Source organism: Chelonia mydas, chromosome 7 (genome assembly GCF_015237465.2).
Source record: "Chelonia mydas isolate rCheMyd1 chromosome 7, rCheMyd1.pri.v2, whole genome shotgun sequence".
Lineage (NCBI taxonomy): Eukaryota > Metazoa > Chordata > Testudines > Cheloniidae > Chelonia > Chelonia mydas.
In genome coordinates this window covers 36239590-36261182 of record NC_057853.1, presented here as the reverse complement: position 1 = coordinate 36261182, position 21593 = coordinate 36239590, and the positions used below count along the sequence as shown (strand labels likewise).

General features: G+C 46.7%; 1 protein-coding gene across 2 annotated transcripts in view; it reads left to right on the top strand.

Moving 5' to 3' along the window:
* The first annotated feature begins 3584 nt into the window (after positions 1-3584).
* Positions 3585-21593, top strand: part of CFAP92 (cilia and flagella associated protein 92 (putative)) — a 79566-nt gene continuing 61557 nt past the window's right edge. Inside the window, exons 1-4 of one of the 2 annotated variants that reach the window (XM_043551176.1) lie at positions 3585-3741; positions 4505-4843; positions 8172-8371; positions 16003-16210. In XM_043551176.1, coding sequence (XP_043407111.1) covers positions 4540-4843; positions 8172-8371; positions 16003-16210 — 712 coding nt within the window. In that variant the 5' untranslated portion in view covers positions 3585-3741; positions 4505-4539. Of the gene's footprint in view, positions 3742-3780; positions 4086-4504; positions 4844-8171; positions 8372-16002; positions 16211-21593 lie in introns of those variants that run through there. The other variant, XM_043551175.1, reaches the window with a different exon arrangement.

The following is a 21593-nucleotide window of genomic DNA, read 5'->3' as shown; positions in this document are numbered from 1 at the left end:
GTTCTTATATATACATGCTCAATTAAAGATCCACCTGGCCCTTTGGCCACACAAATACTATGACTGTATGGATAACTTTGGTAATTGCAAACACATATTATGCATATGCATAATTCTTAACATCTGAATCCTAGTGTACCTGGTCAGATCAACAGAGCCACAAGGGGAGTATATTGGAGGGCGCTACCACTCCTCATTTTAAGTCACTTGTCACCTTTCTTTCACCATTTATTTTAGCATTATCACAAATATAGATTGAGGGAAATCCCTGAATAATGTATAAAATCAAGGAAAACAGCCCCCCCGCCCCCAAGTCACAGAAATTAGAAATGGAAAAAACTAGTTAGAGTCATCATTTCACCTGACCCTTCTCCCCCAGAACCAGTGCAGGGCACAATCGTGAACATATCAGATATTTAACTGATACGACACTTGATTGTAGCCAAGAGACTAAAAAGTGGGGCTATCAAGTGATTAAAAAAATTAATCACGATTAATCACACTGTTAATAATAGAATAACATTTATTTAAATATTTTGGATGTTTTCTACATTTACAAATATATTGATTTCAATTACAACTCAGAATACAAAGTGTACAGTGCTTACTTTATATTTATTTTTTATTACAAATATTTGCACTGTAAAAAAACAAAAGAAATTGTATTTTTCAATTCACCTAATAACAAGTACTACAGTACAATCTCTTTATCATGAAAGTTGAACTTACAAATGTAGAATTATGTACAAAAAACTGCATTCAAAAATAAAACAATGTAAAGTTTTAGAGCCTGCAAGTCCACTCTGTCCTACTTCTTGTTCAACTAATCATTAAAACAAACAAATCTGTTTACATTTGCAGGAGATAATGCTGCCCACTTCTTGTTCACAATATCACCTGAGCGTGAGAACAGGTGTTCTCATGGCACTGTTGTACCTGACGTTGCAAGATATTCATGTGCCAGATGCGCTAAAGATTCATGTCCCTTCATGCTTCAGCCATTCCAGGGGACATGCGTCCACGCTGATGACAGGGTCTGCTCGATAACAATCCAAAGTAGTGTGGACTGATGCATGTTCATTTTCATTATCTGAGTCAGATGCCACAGCAGAAGGGTGATTTTCTTTTTTGGTGGTTTGTGTTCCGTAGTTTCTGCATCAGAGTGTTGCTCTTTTAAGACTTCTGAAAGCATGCTCCACACCTCATCCCTCTCAGATTTTGGAAGGCACTTCAGATTCTTAAACCTTGGGTCGAATGCTGTAGCTATCTTTAAAAATCTCACAGTGGTACCTTCTTTGTGTTTTGCATGTTGGCTCATGGGGCAGACCTGACTGTTGTCCATCTACAAGGGTACTACATAAAGGGAAAACTGTTCTGAATTTTGCTGTGGAATGGATGAAAATAGCAATACCTCCACTAAAAAGGCCCCAAATCTGTCAGAGAAAAGGGCGTTGCACCTGTGCAAAATCATTCTCTCCTTCCCTGCAAAACCTATGGGAACTCTGCACTGTTGGGAATCCTTACGTTGTGGGGGCACGGCTAGCCAGACAAGGGGCACAATCAGAGTTCAGACCACAGCATCACCTGTCAAACTGGCCACAGCATCTCTGGTCTCACTTTATCATTCTGTAAAATGTGTAGAGTTATACTTGCCTATGCCACAAAGCTTAATCGATTAATTTTAGTGAAATTCTTTGAAATATCCTGATGAAGAGGCACAGCAGAAATACAAATCACCACATTGTAACAGCAGTTGCTTATTTTAAATGCGTGGCTAACCTTACTCATCAATCACAACATGATTCTAACATAAGAATTCAATAACAATCTTCAAACAGGACTATTTAATATAATCACAAGTTAAATCTCAAGCAAAATAAAAACCACCATAAAATGCTTCACGTTGTCCCCCTATGGTGTTAAAAATACCCTAATATATTTATTCAGGTCCTTAAGACAAGTTGTAGTTAAATTTTAAATACATGAATACCCATTTAAAAATAATTATCCTACAGAATACTAGACCTGAAGAAGAGCTCTGTGTAGCTCAAAAGCTTGTCTCTTTCACCAACAGCAATTGATCCAATTAAAGATATTACCTCACCCCCTTCCTACAGGGGTTCTCAAACTGGGGGTCAGGATCCCTGAGGGGGTCATGAGGTTATTATATGGGGGGGGGGTCATGAGCTGACAGCCTCCACCCCAAACCCTGCTTTGCCTCCAGCATCTATAACGGCGTTAAATATATTAAAAAGCGTTTTAAATTTATAAGGCGGGGTCACACTCACAGGCTTACTATGTGAAAGGGATCACCAGTACAAAAATTTGAAAATCCCTGCTCTACAGAATATTAACTAGACATCTAAACTTCCAGTGCCTTTGCCTGAATCAGCATCTCATTCCCTATTCCGAGCAGTGACTTATTTAAGTAGTGTTCCTTGTTTTTCTTTCAGGCTCTGCTGACCATTACTGAAGAACATCTATTTCTCATCAGCCAGCTCACAATCAATCCAATCTAGCAGCCCTACTCCCACCAGATGTAATTTTTGTCATGCCTCATAAACTAAGCAAGGTTCAGCTAATTCTGAAGGTGGACAGGAGACTCTGGAGTAGACCAACAGGACTGTAGGAGTTGGGTGTTGATTTAATAACTAAGCCTTCTTCTCAGTCAGTATTGAAGCAGTGCTGCAGCCAGGACTCAACTGGCCGTTGGAAAGGGGAGCCAGCATGAGGACATAAAGTCCCTGCTAGACCGAGCAGTAATTCATACACATGTACAGTTTCTACTGGTACTATTTAGGCAAATTACAGGGGCTGCGTTTAGTGCCTTGTCACTGCCGCAGGCAGCAGGGCCTATTGAAAGGCCTATGCTTAGTGCCTTAAAAGAGACCTGGCACTGGCAACGTCCAGTTACAGACTGTCTCTGTAATATACTGTGTTGCACAAGGCCCGCTGGTGTGCCCTGTTGTTACTACTATTATTCGTTTCTTGTTTCCATTTCCGCCCACAGTGTGCTAAGCCCTGCACAGGCGCAAAAGAAGGCCCCAGGCATGGTCCCTGCTTTGAAGTGCACGAGGCTGTACCCTGCTGAGGCCTCGCCCTGCCCTCCGCTGCGGTGGGTGATGGCCACGGCGATCCTGGTGCTACCCAGGCATTCCTCATGCTGCACCCCGGTGATCCCTGCCGTGTACCCCGCCCGGCCGCCCCCCGTGCCTTCACCCCACGCCCTTGGGGTTCCCCGCCCCGCACCCCTGTGCCCCCTCCCCACGCCGCAGTGACGCCCTGGGGTTCCCCGCGGGTGAGCCGGTCAGACCCGCCTCTGCCCCGAGCTCCCAGGCCGGCTTTCGCTCTGCCCGGGCAACTTCTACGGCCACCTCGCCCCGCCGCGGATCCGTGCGCGCTCGGGCGCCGAGCGGGACGGGGACTCTTTGGCGAGGCGGAGGGAGACGGGACACGCGAACGCTGGGTTCCAGACCGTGGAACCCTCTGTTGCCAGCGGCAGGCTGGGGGAGCCGGGCCCCGGGGTAGGGGTGGCCGCGTTCGCCGCTCCGCTTCCAGGGGCAGGGGAAAGGTGCGTTCCCCGCAGCGCAGCTGGGAGCGCTGAGCCCCTTGGACGTTTGCAGGGAAGAAGCCCGAGGAAACTGGAGGACTCTCTCCTCCTCTGGCTGCTGTTGCCCGGGCTGGGGGCGGCTCTGGTACGCGGAGCCTCCCTCAGTCTGGATGCCACGTTTAAAAAGGCAGGTTAGAAGAGAGAGGCTGTGTTTGCTGGTGGGAGGGGTATCTGTGTGTGTGCGCAGCGCCGGGTCGACTGAGACCCAGGTTTCCCTAATAACCCGGGTGTTTGCTCTCTGCTGCTGCCTGCCGGTCTCCCGGGGAGCGCGCAAGCCCGCCCCAGCTACCCACCACTCGGGGCAGGAATCGCAGCGTCTTCCTAATGGACTCGCTGTTTACAAAAGGCACTTTCTCCCTGGTACCGTGGGAGGGTGGTGGCTTTCCCTCGGTTACTGCTCTGGCCAGGGGTTACTGTGCTAGGTTCCGAGCACGTGCCTACGTGATTGCAGGATCAGGGCCTTGGTGATTTATATGTGGGTAGGGGAAGTGGGGAAGTTATTTTAAGCTCTCTTCCCCTGCCCCTACTCATCCTTTCCCATGAAAAAATCTCTCTTCCCTTTAAAAATTCGGTAGCTTGCTAGCTACTAGCTGAACACATTTTTCCTTTGTGTTTTTTCTGTGCTTTGCTTTATTATTTGCCAAGTATGTTGACTTGCTGTTTGCCTTGGTCTGCTGCTTGGAGACCTTTGTGTGGCTTCTCCCTGCCTCCAGGAATTAATCCCTGGATATTTTATGTGTGGGTTTAAAAGCATTCTTGAGAGAGAAGTAACAGGTTTTTCTGCCTCTCCTAAACTTTTCTTCCCTGCCACTGCATGGGCACTGGCAGAGGTGACTGCTCACTCCCAGTATACAGCAGCAATGGAATAAGGGCTTGTCCTTTTCTACTCTTCAGCCAGAGAACCAAGGTGCTGGTGACTGGGCCATAGGATGGTGTTGCAAAAGCAAGAGGAGGACGTCTCTGGAGAGCTGACAGAACCTCTTGCCCAGGATTCAAAGACAAAGATAGTGGAGGAAGAGGAAGAAGCACTGGTGGAAGTGGAGTTGGAGGACCTTGGCTCTGAGAGCAGCTTTGAAACTGAAACCCCAAATGGACTTGGGGACGGTGGCCACCCCACCCCCGAGGACGAAGACAGCGGACCCTTGTTCTTTGATAAGAGCCTGCAGCAACTTGACACCTCACACACAGTAACATGTACATTCTCAATTTCATTAGCTGTGCCAATGGCTGCAGGTAGGTACCAGACATGACCCCTCCTTTTCTTTTAACCCCTGTGGCTCATCTCGAGACCCAGATGGGATTGGGGGGCAAACTGCAGAAAGGATGTTGGCTCATTTATATCCCTTCTAGCTGTAGTTGTGTGTGGGTCTCCTCACCCTTGTAATACTACTGTGCTGTCCTGTTGACTTGCTAATTTTATAGTATTATATAGAAGATGCTCAAGGGAATGGTGATGGGGAGGGATCCTGCCTTGCCTTTTACCATTAGATTCAGTTTCAGGCTTAAGTCATAGTGACTGAAAACCTTTACCATTTGATAGCTCTTCAGTAGCCAATGTTATTCAAGTTGATGGTCTTAGTCAGTCATTGCAAAAGCAGTCATTGTAATTGATTCCTGTGTTTATAATCTCACTGATGTGGCCAAGAGGTTAATGGGTATGGAGGTTAAACTCCTTTCCTTTAGCTCTAAACGTGGTTTCCTTAGATCAAGGTTAAGACTCACTTGATGTGTCAGTATAGAGTAGCTTGGGCAGCTGCTGCTATGCTGTACCTCATCTATACATTTATTTTCCAGTGAAGCACCTTTTCAAGCATTCCCAGTCCTGCAAGAATTTATGCTAATCTTTATTCATTGTGAGCTGTCCTATTGACCTCCATTGTAATTTAAGGGAAAGGTGGGTTAGGTACTGTATCTAACTTAGGTATAAATATTTAATGCACCTGCTACCATAGTATCTATGTGCGGATGTTCCCAATCAGTATGTTTTTATTATAGTTTTAAAATTCCCTATTGTCTGGAAAATTCTCATTTTTGTCCTTTGTTTATTTGACAGATCTTGGTCTCCCATCAGGCGTATATAATGAACATTATTACTTTCAGGATCTTTTCTTGCATATTCTCCAGCATTACTGATACTTATACAACTGTGGGAATGACAGTGTTTAGTTAGGATACAGATTACTTTTTGTTTAATAGTGATACTGTTTCTTTTTTCATGCATCATGTATAATCAGATGAATTTATGATTCATTAAAATAATTCTGTAGGATTGTTAGCTGCCAAACAGTTCAGTGTTTACAACTAATACGTACATCAGCACTAAAAACCAGGAAAATATATTTCCAGTGGACTCTAACAGTTCCCTGTATGCATCTTTCACTGTGAAGGCTAAAGGTTTATGCAAGCAATCATTTGGATTATAGTATGACTATATGTGGGACAAAACCAGTATCTGTAAGGGAGATTCTGTCATAACTTCATCTAGTTACAGGTCAAGGTCATGTATAGCCATTAATAATGTACGATTTTAAAGTGGAACTAAGAATTGGTTCTGGGTTTTACTCAGGAGGTTCTGAACATCATTGAACCTTTTGGCAAACCTGGACTTAGTTTGTAGTTTGTAATGAAAACTGAAACTAAGCAAAAAACTCAAGTGATAAATTTGATATTATATGCAACTTAGTGGAGATGAAGACTAGGTTATGGGCCTGATTCTGAAGCCACATGTGGAACTCTTATTGACAGCATTGGGCAATTCTGTACAGAGAGAGGCTGCAGGATTAGCCCAGACTTGGGGGGCAGGGGGGAGGGAAAAAAACATTTTCCCTCTCAAACGTCTGTTAGTTATAAACCATGGACTTAAGGGCTGGATCTGCATTATACATTTTTCTATTGTAGAGAAACCCCAGATGGCTGAATAGAAATGCTAAAGTGAATCTGGACAGCTAATATTGGTTGATATGATATGACTCTATGAACCATGTATTCCTCAGCTGATGTGAATCAGTGCAGCTTTGTTGAGGTCAGTGGAGCTATGCTGATTTACACCATCTGAAGACCTGATCCTGTATTCCCAAAACAATATTTGGGATGGGGGGAGAGAGAGAAACCTGTATTTTAAACTGTGAGGGCAGATCTATAGAAAAAGTTCAAAGGATCAGAAACATCATGTTTAAGGAATATTGAAAAGAATATAAAATAAGGAGACATCAGAACTAGGAATATCAAATGATTAAAAAAATAAGAGATTAATCACACTGTTAAACAATAATAGAATACCATTTATTTAAATATTTTGAGATGTTTTCTACATTCTGCACTGCTTTGAATTTTTAAGGAGCAGAACCCGTCATCCGCATGGAAGCATGTTCTCTGGAATGATACCCTAAACATTCATATGCCCCTTCATGCTTTGGCTATTTGACACGTAAATACCTAGCAATGCTGGCTGCAAAAGTGCCATTTGAATGCCTGTTCTCACTTTCAGGTGACATTGTGAATAAGAAGTGGGTAGCATTATCTCCCGTAAATGTAAACAAACTTGTTTGTTTTAATGATTGGTTGAACAAGAAGTAGGACTGAGTGGACTTGTAGGCTCTAAAGTTTTACATTGTTTTGGTTTTGAGTGCAGTTATGTAACAAAAAAAACCCTTTTGTAAGTTGCACTTTCACGATAAAGAGATTGCACTATAGTTAACTTGTATGAGGTGAACTTTTTTGTTTATCTTTTTTACAGTGCAAACATTTGTAATCAAAAATAATATAAATTGAGCATTGTACATTTTGTATTCTGGGTTGTAATTGAAATCAATATATTTGAAAATGTAGAAACCCCCCCCCAAATATTTATAATTTCAATTGGTATTCTGTTGTTGTTTAACAGTGTGACTAAAACTGTGATGAATCGTAATTAATTTTTGTAACTGAGTTAATTTCTTTTGAGTTAATCGCTTGAGTTAACTACAATTAATTGGAAGCCCTAAACAGAACATAGCTCAGCAATGTCCCATGGAAGGCTACTAACAAACATTTGTTCATTGTGTCTTTGGTTTTACTATTATTTGTGATATTGCGTTCATTGGAAATTTGGGATATTTGTCCCGTGGATTGAGCAGGACTAAGCTTAAATCTAATAAAACTCTTTCACCAGTAACTATCTATTTGACACGCACATCTTTTTATCTGGTTTCTTTTCTTTATTTAAATAGACTTGAAGTTTTAACTGACAGGTTTTCTGTTTTCTTTATTATTTGTGAGCTATATTATAAAAAATATAATCAATTACTAATCTGGGAATAGTGTTATTAGATGCAAATCTAGCTCCTTGGCCTGTGGGCAACTTTGCAACAGAACTGGTGTGGTTCTGATGTGGAATGGGGTATCTGGATGTAGCAGGAGTGTACATAGGCAACACAACATTGTGTGGTAAGGATTCTGCTTCTTCCATGCAAGTTGTCTGTGTAGCATAGTTGGTGGGGAGTTTTAGGGCTGTAGGCTCTGTTGCTGTGCTGAGCTTGACAAGATCTGAAACTCTCTAAATCTATATAAATATTTTTCCTAGGTCCAAAGCATAGGCCATCCAATTTAACTGACAAGCAGAGAAAAAAGTCTAATGCTGGGAAAGATGCAGTAGCTATTCCAAAAATGCGGCGTTACTACCACATTGAGTACTTCCTTCTACCAGGTGATGTTGAGCCTAGGAAACTTGATTTGGTGTTGTTTGGTGTGGTGGCCAAGCTGTTTGTGGAATGTGAATCCAAGGTAAATAGTATGATGTTTATAATTTTGGGAATAACTAGTTTTTATTTACTATGATCTCTATTTGGCATAAGAGATATTTCTGAAATATTTATGCAAAAGTGGCTGTCATACCGGTTTAAAACTGAACAGTCCTGTACTTCATGTAGTGGAGTCAGGAGAATGCTTCCAAATGTGATGTAGGTGAGTCATGCTCATATTTTTATTAGCATTACTTGGGCTTTGTCTACACACACAAGTTTTTTAACTCGACCAGTATGGACTTAATTGTATTGAAATAAAGGTGCTTATACAGGTATAGTTTATTCCCATACAAGACAGATGAATAAGCTACACTGATTTAAGGCATCTTTATAGCGGTATAAATGCTTCTGCACTAGGAGTTGTACTGGAATAACTATTTACGTAAAGAGATCACACCTGTAACTGAAGTAGTTATGCCACTACAAAGTCTGTGTGTAGACAAGGTTTGAGATTTGCGCTTTAAATTCTTTACAACATATTGAAAGCCTATTCCTTAATAAGACTTCAGTTTGAAAAAAACATGTGCAAAGTAAATCATCTAATCAACTTGAAATATTTTAAGTGATTTTTCTTACAAAATAGTAGATTGTTTTGTAGAAGCTAAATTATATTCCTAGTAACTTCCTAAGAAATTTCCTAATAATATCACATTTTTATAGGTTCAGTCTGTACTAATGTAGAAACACTTTATATTGTAGAATTGTTTGAATCAAAGCTCCAAAATGAGTACAGTAACTCCTCACTTAAAGTCGTCCTGGTTAACGTTTTTACGTTGCTGATCAATTATGGAACACGCTCGTTTAAAGTTGTGCAATGCTCCCTTATAAGTCGTTTGGCAGCCACCTGCTTTGTTCACTGCTTGCAGGAAGAGCAGCCCGTTGGAGCTAGCTGGTGGGGGCTTGGAACTAGGGTGGACCAGCAGCCCCCCTATCAGCTCCCCTCTCCCCTAAGAGCCTGCTGGGCGGCTGCCGCGCAGGGAAATCAATTGCTGGCATATGCTGCTCCTGCCCTCTGCCTTGGAGCTGTTCTCCAGAGCCTCCTGCTTGCTGGGGGGGGAGGGAGTAGGGTAATGTCAGGGTGTCTCCCTCCCCCCTTCTCCTGCACCCCGCTTACCCCATCTCGATAGAGCAAGGGGGGGACACAAGACAGGGCTGAGGACAGGGCTCAGGACAGAGGGAGCTTCCTGGCAGCAGCTGCTGCGGTCTCAGCTTGCTGATTAACTTAACAAGGTAGCGTACTTATGAGTGGTGTCAGCGTACTTAAAGGGGAAATGCGCATCTCTCTCTCTCGCACACAGGGTGTGTGTCTGTGTCTCTGTCTCTGTCTGCCATGCTGTCTCCCCCCCTCCATTCGTGCTGCCTTGTAGAGCGTGAGGCTACATTAACGAGTTAACCCTTGAGGGCTCAGCCAATTGCTAGTTCATCATTTAGCAGTAAGGCATTCCCCGGGAAATATCCCACCCTCTGACTCCACCAGCTCAACCAAACTTCACAATCAGCATCCCTGTGTAGAGTATTAAATTGTTTGTTTAAAACTTATATATGCGCGCACACACACACACACAGAGTATAAGTCTTTTGTCTGGGAAAAAATTTTCCCTGGAACCTAACCTTACATTAATTCTTATGGGGAAATTGGATTCACTTAACATCATTTCGCTTAAAGTCACATTTTTCAGGAACGTAACTACAATGTTAAGTGAGGAGTTACTGTATAGAGAGATGCACAATGCAGGTTGTTGAGTGTCCTCAGCTACCAGTAACTTCTGTAAGAGTTGAGGAATATGGGAGAAATAAATATTTTGAATATAACCTTTGAAAGTGTAATTAATCACTTATTTCTCCTTCTAATCTCTCAACTTGATTGGTTTAATTTGTAGATTTTTCAAAGTAAAATAGGAAGTGTAGCCATAGTTGGCTGAAAATTTTAACTTCAGAGCTTTGTGTTCAAAAAGGTTCTTTTTTTTAAATATTGAATTGAGGGGAAAACTTACTTGTTATGATAATGTGAATAAGACATGTATTGTAGCATAAAGGGACCTCAGCCCCCTGATTATCGTCCCCCTTATTTGTAAAGTGGGTTGTTATCTAAACTAAAAAAAAAAAAAAAAGAAAGAAAGAACTTGGTCCTATTTTTTCTGTGTGCTTTTATATTTTCAGTTAGAGACAGATAACAAAAAACCCCGAAAGGTATCTACTGAAATGTTTTTGTTGTTTCCGCTAGGGCATAAACTTGATTTTGCCCTGTTATTATTATTGGCTTTTTTTCAAAAGGCCAAAAAACTTAGTACTGTAATATGTACATTCCATGCTTAGAATTCTCTTAAAGCTATAGCACAGAAGAGGTGCTGTAAGACGGAAGAGTGAATTTAGTTCCTTTCTTTTTGCCAAGGGGCAAAACTTTCAAAAGTGTTTAAGTTACTTAGGCTCCCAAGGCCCTGATCCTCAAAGGTATTTAGGGCCTAACTATCTTTAATGTGCACTGTTTCTAGTTGTGACATTTTCACCAACTCCTTCAGAACACTTGTGCCTGGAGTGATACTTTTTGAGTATTGACAGTCCAGTGTTAGCTAACTCACTAGTACACAGCTGTTGCTGTATTACTCCAGTAATTCTGTAGTGAAAATTACAGCTATGCTTCAGGAAGTGCAGAAAGTGGGGGCAAGAACACTGAGCAACTTCAGTCTTTGGCACAGTTCACTGAGCTTCCTTTTGCTTCAAGAGCACAACTTAATAAGGGCCATCTTGGAAAATTAAATTGAAATTGCTTCCAGGTGAAGGGCATAGTTGAATAAGTGGATGAAAGTCTCTTTTCTGCCCAGAAACCACTGCCCTTTAATTTGACAATGAATCCTGCCCTGCCCACCTATCAGTGATCAACACTGAACACGGCCTGAAACTTTAATGTATTAATGTTGATGTCAGGGCTGTTCCATACCCATACGCAAAGTACACAGCTGTATATGGCTGCCCTGCGCATCTGCGTGCGGCTCCAGCCCCTGCCCCTGCTCTGCCCCAGCCCCGCCTCTTCCCGCCCCTGCTCTGCCCCAGCCCTGTCCCTTCCCACCCCTGAGGACTGCAGCAGGGCCAAGCTTGCAGTCACCGATGGCGGAAAGCAGTGACCCGGCCCCAGCCACGCCACCGCTGAGTGCAGGGGGGCGGTTCCCCCCTGCCCCCGAGCCAGCCCCCCCCCCCCAAGGCCTGGAGCCAGCCCCCCCCGCCCTCCCCATGGTGGGGCTGAGTAGGGCTCCAGAATACCGAGGGACGGGCCTGGTTGATGTTATCCTCCTCACTTTGATAGCTGGTCTTTTCATACTACCTTTGGTACCCACAGACACAACTTGAGCAGTCTGTCCGTACATTGCATGGATTCTCAAGTGTGTACTGTCAAAATGGTGGTATATAAACTTCTGCATTCCTTAAAGAGTGCAACTGAGTGAATTTATGGTTGCTGATTTTTTCTAAATCGTTGTTGATATGATGTCTGGCAATACATAATAAAAACAGGTACATTACATATGCAGTTAAAATGCTCAATTTATATGAATGATAGAAAGGTATATTAGCTTGAGAGAGCGCAGTTAAGATACTTTCACTTTGTCATTTCACTTTTCCATTTCTTTTCCTTCCTATTTTTGCCATCCGCTTCCTTTTTCTGTTAGCCGTCGACTGCACAGGTTCAAGCAGAGCGCTACAGGCAGAAACAGTCGACAACACTAATTTCCTCAGTGAGTGGATATAAAACTGTAGGAGAGTTTTAGAGATGGAGAATTATAGACCCTGGATGCCTTTTTTAATGTATTATTTGTTTAATGTGTGACCTGATGCCTCACTCATTGCGTTCCATATAAACCGTGCACTAAATGAGGCAGGAGTGTTCATAATCTCAGCCTCCCTCACCATTCAGCCTAACCGCTGATTGAAATAGTAGGTCTGACATAAATGTGAGAAAGGAGGTGCGGCAATACCTGTTATTGGACCAACCTCTGTTAGCGGAAGGGGTACACTTTCCAGAGCCCATCCTCAGGACCTGAAACAAGTGATGTTAGGACCCAAGGAAGAGCTCTGTGAAGCTCGAAGTCTTCTCTCTTCCACCAACAGAAGCTGGTCCAATAAAAGATGTTACCTCACCTGCCTTGTGTCTCGTATGCTTGGACTGGCATGGCTACAGTAACACTGCAAACAGACCATGAGTTTTGTATCTGTAGTGGTTCCAGGATATAAGGGAAACAAGGTAGGGGACGTAATGTCCTTTACTGGACCAATAAAAGATATTACCTCACCTATTTTGTCTTTCCTTATGAGATTAACTTTTCAATTAAAAATCCCACACTTTTTCTAAATGTCCATCTGTGCGCTGCCAATGATTTGTAAGTTTTATCTCTGAACAGAAATCATTCAGCACGTACAAACATTTTTAAACGTTGAAAAATTACAAAAAATCTTATGTGATTTTCACTGAATTGCGCAAAGGCAAATCGATGGGTAGAAGTGAGCGGTCTCAGAGTGGTAGCTGTATCAGCCAAAAAAAAAAAAAAAAGATACAGTGGTGTCTGTATCAGCAAAAACAAGGAGGAATACTTGTGGCACCTTAGAGACTTAGGCTTTTTAGTAGAAATGAGGCTACTAGAGAATGTGAGCTGTGAATGACTGAGAAAAGTAACAGACAAAGTGGATGAGGTAATACCTTTTATTGGATCAACTTCTGTTGGTAGAGGGAACCAAGCTTTCCAGCTTCACAGAGCTCTTCCTCAGGTCTGGAGGAGCAGTGTCACAGCTAAATACAAAGTGGAACAGATTATTAAATTTAAGAGATTCACACATGCTGTAGGAGACCATTTAATATGAAGTGGGCACTTAACACCTCTGCAGTTCTAGGGTAAAGGAGGGGTAGTAGGCTGCAGTGTGTGTTACAGATTGTTGTAATGAGCCATCAAACCAGTGTGTCTGTTAAGTCCATGATTTTTAGCCCCCTGCAGAGTTATGAATTTAATTTCCCAGGCTCCTCTTTTGAAGTTGTTGTGCAGGTTGCCTTTGAGGATGAGGACTGAGAGGCCAGATATGGAGTGATCACTTCGTGAAATGTGGTCATCCTCAGGTGATAACGTGTTTTTGTCTCTTTATCATTGTTCTGTGAGTTCATTTGAGAACAAAGTGATTGTCTGGTTTCACCTACATAGCTGTTATTGGGGCATTTGATGCACTAGATGAGGTACGCTCTATGTTAGGCATATGTTGGACCCATAGATCTTGAAAGGTGCATTGTGGAGGATATTGATCATCTGAGCAGTGGAGATATGCCTGCAGGGTTTGCATCTGTTGTTCTGTAAGGGTCTGGTGCCTCTTTGAATTGGTTTATCTTGGTCTGTGGGGAGCTAGCCTCTGATTAATGAGCTTGGCGAGTTGTTTGAAGGCCAGAAGAGGGGTTTCCTGAGGAAGAGCTCTGTGAAGCTCAAAAGCTTGTCCCCACCAACAGTGGTTGGTCCAATTAAAGATATTGCCCGCCCACCTTGACTTTCTCATATCCTGGGATCAGGATGGCTACAACAAGACTGCAAACAATCAGAAAAAGGAAGATCAGATCCTTGCTTGTTTTAGGAAACCTTGAGGAAGTGTGTTTCAAGCAGTGTTTTGAAATGGGATGGGGAAAATTAGAGAGATGGAGGGAGCTGTGCAGCAAAAAAAAATCAGCCAGTGAAAAAGTGAAGATTATGTTATGACATTCTCTCTATACAAAAAGAACAGGAGTACTTGTGGCACCTTAGAGACTAACAAATTTATTTGAGCATAAGCTTTTGTGGGCTACAGCCCACTGCATTGGATGCATGCAGTGGAAAATACAGTAGGACAATTTTATATACACAGAACATGAAACAATGGGTGTTACCATACACACTATAACGAGAGCAATCAGTTAAGGTGAGCTATTACCAGCAGGAGAGGGGGGGGGGGGAAAATCTGATTTGTGTCCATTTATTCTTTGGCCAAAGTGGACAGTCTCTACGTAAAAGAATAAATGAACACAAATCAGATGGCCTTTTTTCCCCCTCTCCTGCTGGTAATAGCTCACCTTAACTGATCGCTCTCGTTATAGTGTGTATGGTAACACCCATTGTTTCATGTTCTGTGTATATAAAATTGTCCTACTGTATTTTCCACTGCATGCATCCAATGCAGTGGGCTGTAGCCCACGAAAGCTTATGCTCAAATAAATTTGTTAGTCTCTAAGGTGCCACAAGTACTCCTGTTTTTGCGGATACAGATTATCTCTCTATACAATAGGTGATGATATGACGGATAGAAATACGTATCTGATATTTTATGTTAGGCCATTTAAGGTCCTCTGTAAATAAAGGAAGGATTGGGGGTGGTGGAGGAAAGAGTGCTCAGGTATGATGTCCTAGAGGCCATGGCTAACTCACAGAAATGAAATTTGTTGTTCCAAGATCCAGCCCTTATTTACCAAAATAGCCCCAGTGATTTCATTGGTTTGACAAATTAGCTCCAACTGAAATTTCATATATAAAATCAATTGTCAACTTTCAAATATTCATCTGAAAGGTTTTGAGGCTTTTTTTGGAAATAGATTTGGGACCAAATCCTGCCCACTCACCTTACTTATGTGGGTAGGCTTATTAACTTTTCCCATGAGTAAGGGTTGCAGGCTTTACATTTTCACTTGGATTATGTAATATCATATTCATACAATGGATGCAAAAAGGCCAACTTGTATCTTGTTTGTCATCTTTTCCTCTGTATTCCCAGCCCTTCTGATTGGCTGTCTGATTTCTTGCCCATTTCTTTAAGATTCGGGTTTTCTTTTCACCTCCTGGCCAAACAACACAATGTTTTAAAGTCAATTGCATGTTGATAAAAGATGTCAGAGTTACATCCCTGGAAATCAAAGACACATGAGATAATATATTGTAGGATATAGGGTGGATTTTAGCACTTGGGCTTTCATTTCGTCTATAGTAAGTCAACATTTAAAAATGTTTATATACAAACTTGTAGTATTTCATTCAGTCTTCAATATATGTTCTTCCTCTTATTGGCCATTTAACTTCTGTTTTGATCCCACATCTTTGCAAAATCTGAATTTGGTTTGATATAGCCATTTTGATTTAGCTCTGCAAAATGTGCTGCTGTGACAGTCAGCTGGCACACTCATAATTACATACAAGATCTCTTTAAAAGGTTCTGATAACCCCCAGCATGATCTAATTTTAATATACACTTTAAGAGCAATTTCATTAGTTTTTAGCACATACCTTTATTAATGTAGTTTGTTACCCCTCTCCCAGCTGATGGCCAATTGCTCTGAGTGGGAAAAATTATATGGGGTGCTATGTTGTGCTTTACTCCATACTATCTATCTAGTGGCTGTATAATCCATGCCCCCTTGAATTAATTAAATGTTTTACTGCTCCCTGTGCACATGTCTGGCGTTTTGTAATTCTAAGGCTCTTTAAAAATTCAATTAAAATATGGTCATTAATGGATCCTTTCCCCTCAATATCCGCAGTTAAATGGCAACAGAATGTCCATTGTGTGAATCTTTCTTCAGTACTTCTCACATTCGTTAATGTTTTTCAACTCTGTTCTTCCTAGGTTGTGAAACCGTGGTTTGAAAATGACCAAATATGGGTGTCCTGGAACCACAGTATTGATATTCATGTTACTAATGAGTTTCTAATAAAACTGAGAGATCACAAAGTAACTCTGACGATATGGGATACCAAGGACAAAGTTTCTGCAAAAGCTAGGTTTAGTAAACCCAGGGTTCCTTATTCACCAGTAGAGGATTCAGATGCTATTGGTAAGTATTAATATAAATAGCCACACTCCTTATAAAATGTATTGCGAGAGAGGAGGTTTAGCACAAACAAGAAAACAAAAGGGTATTATTTTTAGTTTTAATACAGGATTACAGTAATTCATCATAGCGTTAACATATCACTTCAGTTTTTCATAACCAACTTGCATGTGCCCACTGTTTAATAAGTTATTAGGTGGTTATTTCAGATTCATACAATGTGAACCCCTTAAGAATTATTGCTATTTGTTCATATTTTAACAAGTCTTCAGGTTTATCCCCAGCAACCTTAGAGGCCGATCTCTGAAATCTTGCCTGAGTAGAACTGCCATTTCAGATGTATAATCCAAGTTTTTCCTATTTTTAAAAAAAATTGTGATTGGGCCCTGTAGCAATGCAAGACTCACACCTCCGGCCCCTCCTGCTGGTCATCCAGGGAATTAGCGTTCCAGCCTCCGGAGCACCCTCTGCAGGCCAGTGTCCCACTTGCCACTGGGCCCCAAGTCCCTCTCAGACCCTAGTGCCCCCCTATCTTGGGTGCTGCCCCCTGGCAGTACCCCTGCCCTCTCTGGGGAACCCCCAACCCTCTATCCCCACCTCGCCTGAGTCTATGGCTACTGCCAGTCTCCCTCTAGCCCCTGCACACTGGGGCGGACTGCAGTGTACAAGCCACTCATCATTGGCAAGGGGGGGTTTGAACCTGCTGCCTTTGCCTACCCCGGGCTGAACTCCTGCAACCCCAGTACCTATTAGGCCTTTGGCTAGACCTGCAGCCTGGGGTTTTTCCAGGCGGGAGCTCTGCAGCTCCCTTGCCCTATTCCCCAGCACTGTTCTATTCCAGTACCTTCATTCGTTCCCAGACAGCCAGGTCCTTCTCTCTCTACTGCCAGAGAGAGACTGACCCAGCTCCTGCCTAGCAGCCCCTTTATAGGGCCAGCTGTGGCCTGATTGGAGTGTGGCCCCCAGCTGAGACTGCTTCCCCCAATCAGCCCAGCTTTTCCCCTGCCACAGCCCTCTCCCAGGGCTGTTTTAAGCCCTTTAAGGCAGGAGTGGGTGGGGGGCCTCCCTGCTACCCCCCAGCCCAGTTTTTTCCTCCCTTCCTACTGTAGCTTCCCTGAAGATTTTTCCCTGTTTGTTTTTCTATCCTACCCTGGCCCCGTCCTAGGTTCCTGGGTTTGTTAGTGTGCCTGCACCGCCCCAAACCTTGCAAGTTTGTTACTTCGCCTGCCCTGCCCTTCCCCAGGAGTTTGGTTCCCCCACTTGCTCTCTATTTGTCCCGCCCTCAGTTGTTTGCTGTTCCCCCTGACTCCCGTGGACCCCTGCCCTGCCCAACCTGCCGTTTGGTGTGCCCGTGTCCCTTCCGGAGCGCTTGTGCCCCCCTCCTTTTAAGTTGTTTACCCTGATCACTGCACCCCCCCGATGCCATTGTAGTCCTTCCCCATCCGAGTACAGCCAGAGGAGCCGGTGCCACGCCCGTGATTGTCCCCCTCTCCTTTGTTGTCCCCATGTCCTCCTGCTGCTGGCACCCTCCTCCCCTGCCTGCAGCCTAGGGGGGAGGAGTGGTTGCTTCTTCCCTTCCCCCGGTGCCCACCTACAGTTCCCCCGCCCCCCACGCTGGTACCCTCCTTCCTGCATACAGTTTAGCAGGACGGAGTGGTTGGCCCTGTCCCATTTCCCCTCTTCCCATTGCCCTGTCTGCTGGACCCTCCTCCCCTGCGTGTGGTCTAGTGGGGAGGAGGAGTTGTCCATTGTCCTATCCTCAATTTAGGGCCTCCTCCATAGTGGGAAAAGGCAGGAGGAGGACCCTGCCCCGCCCCTGCCCCTGCCCCTACTGGTCTATAGTTTCCCCCTTGTCACCGCCCTTGGTTGCCCCAGCGGCTACCTTCTCGGCCACCACTAGCCCAGACTCCGCCGCTGCCATGACTGCCCCTTCCACCAGCAAAAAGGGCCAGGGGAATAAAAAGGGCAAAGGCCCCGCCCGGAAAACAAAACCTCCCTGCTAAGCTCCTCCCTGCCGCGGCCCCGACATCTGCCGCAGCTCCTTCCTCCCCAGCCGTTCCCTCCACCAGTTTTGGGGGCGCTCCATCCCTAGCCCCCAGAGCATACACCCAGGTGGCGGCGGCTGCCCCCCCCAACATGCCGCCGCGCCGTCTGTCCCGACTGCTGCCTCCGGTACCATTCCTGGTGGCCGGGGCCCCTCTCCCTCGCTGACCAGGAGGCATGGCGTCCGCTGCCTCCTGGTGTCCGCCTCGCCCCACGTTCGTAGAACTGCGGCACCCGTAAATTGTGGGCTCGATCCCTCCCCTCCGACGGAGAGGGAGAGGAGGCCCCCCGAAAGATGCTGCGGGGGGCTGATGCTGTTACATCTTCCACCGCGCCCCCGGATGGAGCCCAGCAGGAGACGCCGGCCATGGTAGCCATGGCAGCAGACGGAGATGCCACCGCCCCCCTTGTTGAGTCCCCTCCCGAGGAGGCCTCTGTAGGAGTTCCCCTGGCCCCTTTGCCATCTGTGCCCCCCACTGTTGTTGATACCGGGGCTATTACTACCCCGGTTATGGGCGGGGAGGACTCTGGGGCCGCGGGGACTGAATTTACTTCCATATTTGAGGAGATCGAGGCCTTGGGTCTGACCCCGGTCACCCAGGGGGAGGACAACCCCCTGCTAGCGGGCCTCGATCTGGGCTGCAGTTCAGTTCCACCGTCCCCTCCTCCTTCTCCCTGCCCCTCACTCCCAGCTGTAGCCCCCGCTCTGCTCCTGGGGGCGCCCCTGGCTCTCCCCATTTGCCCGGCCACGGATGGCACCTCACCTGAGGCCGCCCAGCCCCCAGAGGTGATGGCTGATGCCTAGCGGTTGGGCCCCAGGCCTGTGGGCGTGCCCTCTACCACCCGGACGGAGTGGTTGGCTTCCCCTCCGGCGGGGCCCCACAGAAGTTTCCGTAGTGTCTGACGCCGTGCCTGCGGGTGACGTGTTTCTCATAGCTCCCGTGCCCGGCGTCAGTGAAGGCGCCCCTCAAACCCCTGTCCCTTTGGCCCCTAATCCCGGCCGAGAGGAGCCGCACCCCGATATCCCGGCTGTCGGGGACCGTGGACCTACCAGTGTCCCCGCTCCTGTTCCTACCCCCTGCTCCCGGCCCCTCTCCTGCCCCGGTTCCAATATTAGCCCTTGTCCCTGCTCCTGCCCCTTCTTCTGTCCTAGTCCCTGGCCCTGTCCCTGCCCCCGTCCCCGATCCTATTTCCATTCCCAATGAGTCGCTCGCCCCCTTCCACGCCACCTCCCATGCTATTGCCCCCCGCCGAGGTTGTCTCATTTCCTTTGTCTACGGACAATTCTCAGGGGGCAGTTTTCGTGTCCCCTCTTCCCAACATCATGGGGGCTGCACTATTCCCTCCGCTGCCCCCTCCTGTGCCGGGGATGGGGACAGGCTGCCCGGCGCAATTGCGCCGGGGTTCCGCTTCATGCTTGCCCATCTCTGCAGGCCACGAAGATCTTTTAGGAGCCTCGTCGGAGGATGGCAGCGGGTTGGCTGCCGCGTCCCTCTCTGCGCTGGGGGAAGAGCTGTGCCCATTCCTGCTGGACATCCGTGGCTCAAAGGGCAAGGTGCAGCTCGCCCTCCAGTGCTGGGGGGACTTCCACCGCGTCCTCCGGGCCATGAAGGGCCTTTTGGGGGAGGGGAGAGGGACCGGGAGGCAGGGCCTCGCGGCCTACCAGTGGGCCTGTAAGTTCCATGACTCCCTGATGACTTTTGGGGTCTAACATGCGGGGCCCGCTGGAGGGTGTCGATCATCCTGCCCATGAGGATTCGCCCCAGCCCTCCCTATGAAGGACACCATCTTTGCTACGCTGAACACCAGGAGCTGTAGCGTGGGTCTCTGCAGGAGCCAGGTGCTCTCCTTCCTTTGGGATGGGGGGTACTCTGTGATCTTCCTGCAGGAGACCCACACTGCTCCAGCCGTCGAGGCTAGCTGGTGGCTGGAGTGGGGGAGATGAGGTTTACTTTAGCCACCTCAGCGCCCGTTTGGCTGGGGTGGCCACCCTGTTCTCTCCGAGCTACGGCCCGAGGTGCTGGGGGTAGCCAAGGTCATGCCGGGTCGCCTGTTGCACATCCGAGCCTGCGTGGAGGGGCTGATATTAAACCTGGTCAACGTTTACGCCCCGAACTCGAGCCCGGAACGAGTGCATTTCTGTCGGCAGGCGTCGGCCTTTCTCGGCACTCTGGATCCTCACGAGTGCATGGTCCTGGGCAGGGACTTCAACACCACCCTCGAGGACCGGGACCACTCAGGAGTCGAGACATCCCAAGCAGCTGCGGGCGTCCTCAGGGAGATCGTGGACCATCACTCCCTGGTGGATGTATGGCGCGACCACCACCCAGACGACGATGTTACCTTTACTTATGTCCGGGTGGAGGAGGATCGGTTGCACCACTCACAATTGGACCGCATTTATGTTTTGCATTTCCATCTGGCACGAGCCCATGCCTCCGGTGTCTGGCCGGCCCCGTTCTTGGATCACCACTTGGTGACTGTGACAGTCTCTCTCAGTTCGGAGAGGCGGGGCTGGTCTATTGGCATTTCAGTAACAGCTTGCTGGAGGATTTGGGCTTCGTGGCATCCTTCTGGGAGTTCTGGCTGGCCTGGCGGGGGCAGCGGCGTGCCTTTCCCTCGGCGAGGTGGTGGTGGGATGTGGGGAAGGTGCGCGCATGGCTCTTCTGCCGCGACTACACCCGGGGCGCCATCTGTCGGAGGGACGTGGTGGTAGGGCAGTTGGAGCGGGAGGTCTTAGAGCTAGAGAGGCATCTCGCCTTGGCCCCTAGGATCCACCCCTCTGCGCAGCGTACTGGGAGAAGCGGGAGGAGCTCCGGGCACTGGAGGACCATCGAGCCCGGGGCGCTTTTGTTCAATCCCGCATCCGCCTTATTCAGGAGATGGATCGCGGCTCCCGCTTCTTCTACGCCCTGGAGAAAAGGAGGGGGGCCAAAAAGCACATCACCTGCCTCCTGGCGGAGGACGGGACCCCCCTCACGGATCCAGAGGAGATGCGTGGAAGGGCCAGGGCCTTCTATGCTAGCCTTTTCTCCCCGGATCCGACTGACGCCAGTGCCCGCAGGATGCTCTGGACCGAACTCCTGACGGTCAGCGCAGGCAACCGAGACCAGCTGGAGCTGCCTCTCTCTCTGGCTGAGCTCTCGGAAGCCCTCCGTTGCAATCCCACTAATAAATCTCCGGGCATGGACGGGCTGACCGTGGAGTTCTACCGTGTGTTCTGGGACGTCCTTGGCCCGGACCTTGTCATCGTCTGGGCCGAGTCCTTGCAAAGCGGGGTCCTCCCTCTCTCGTACAGACGAGCTGTGCTTGCCTTATTGCCGAAGAAGGGGGACCTCTGCGA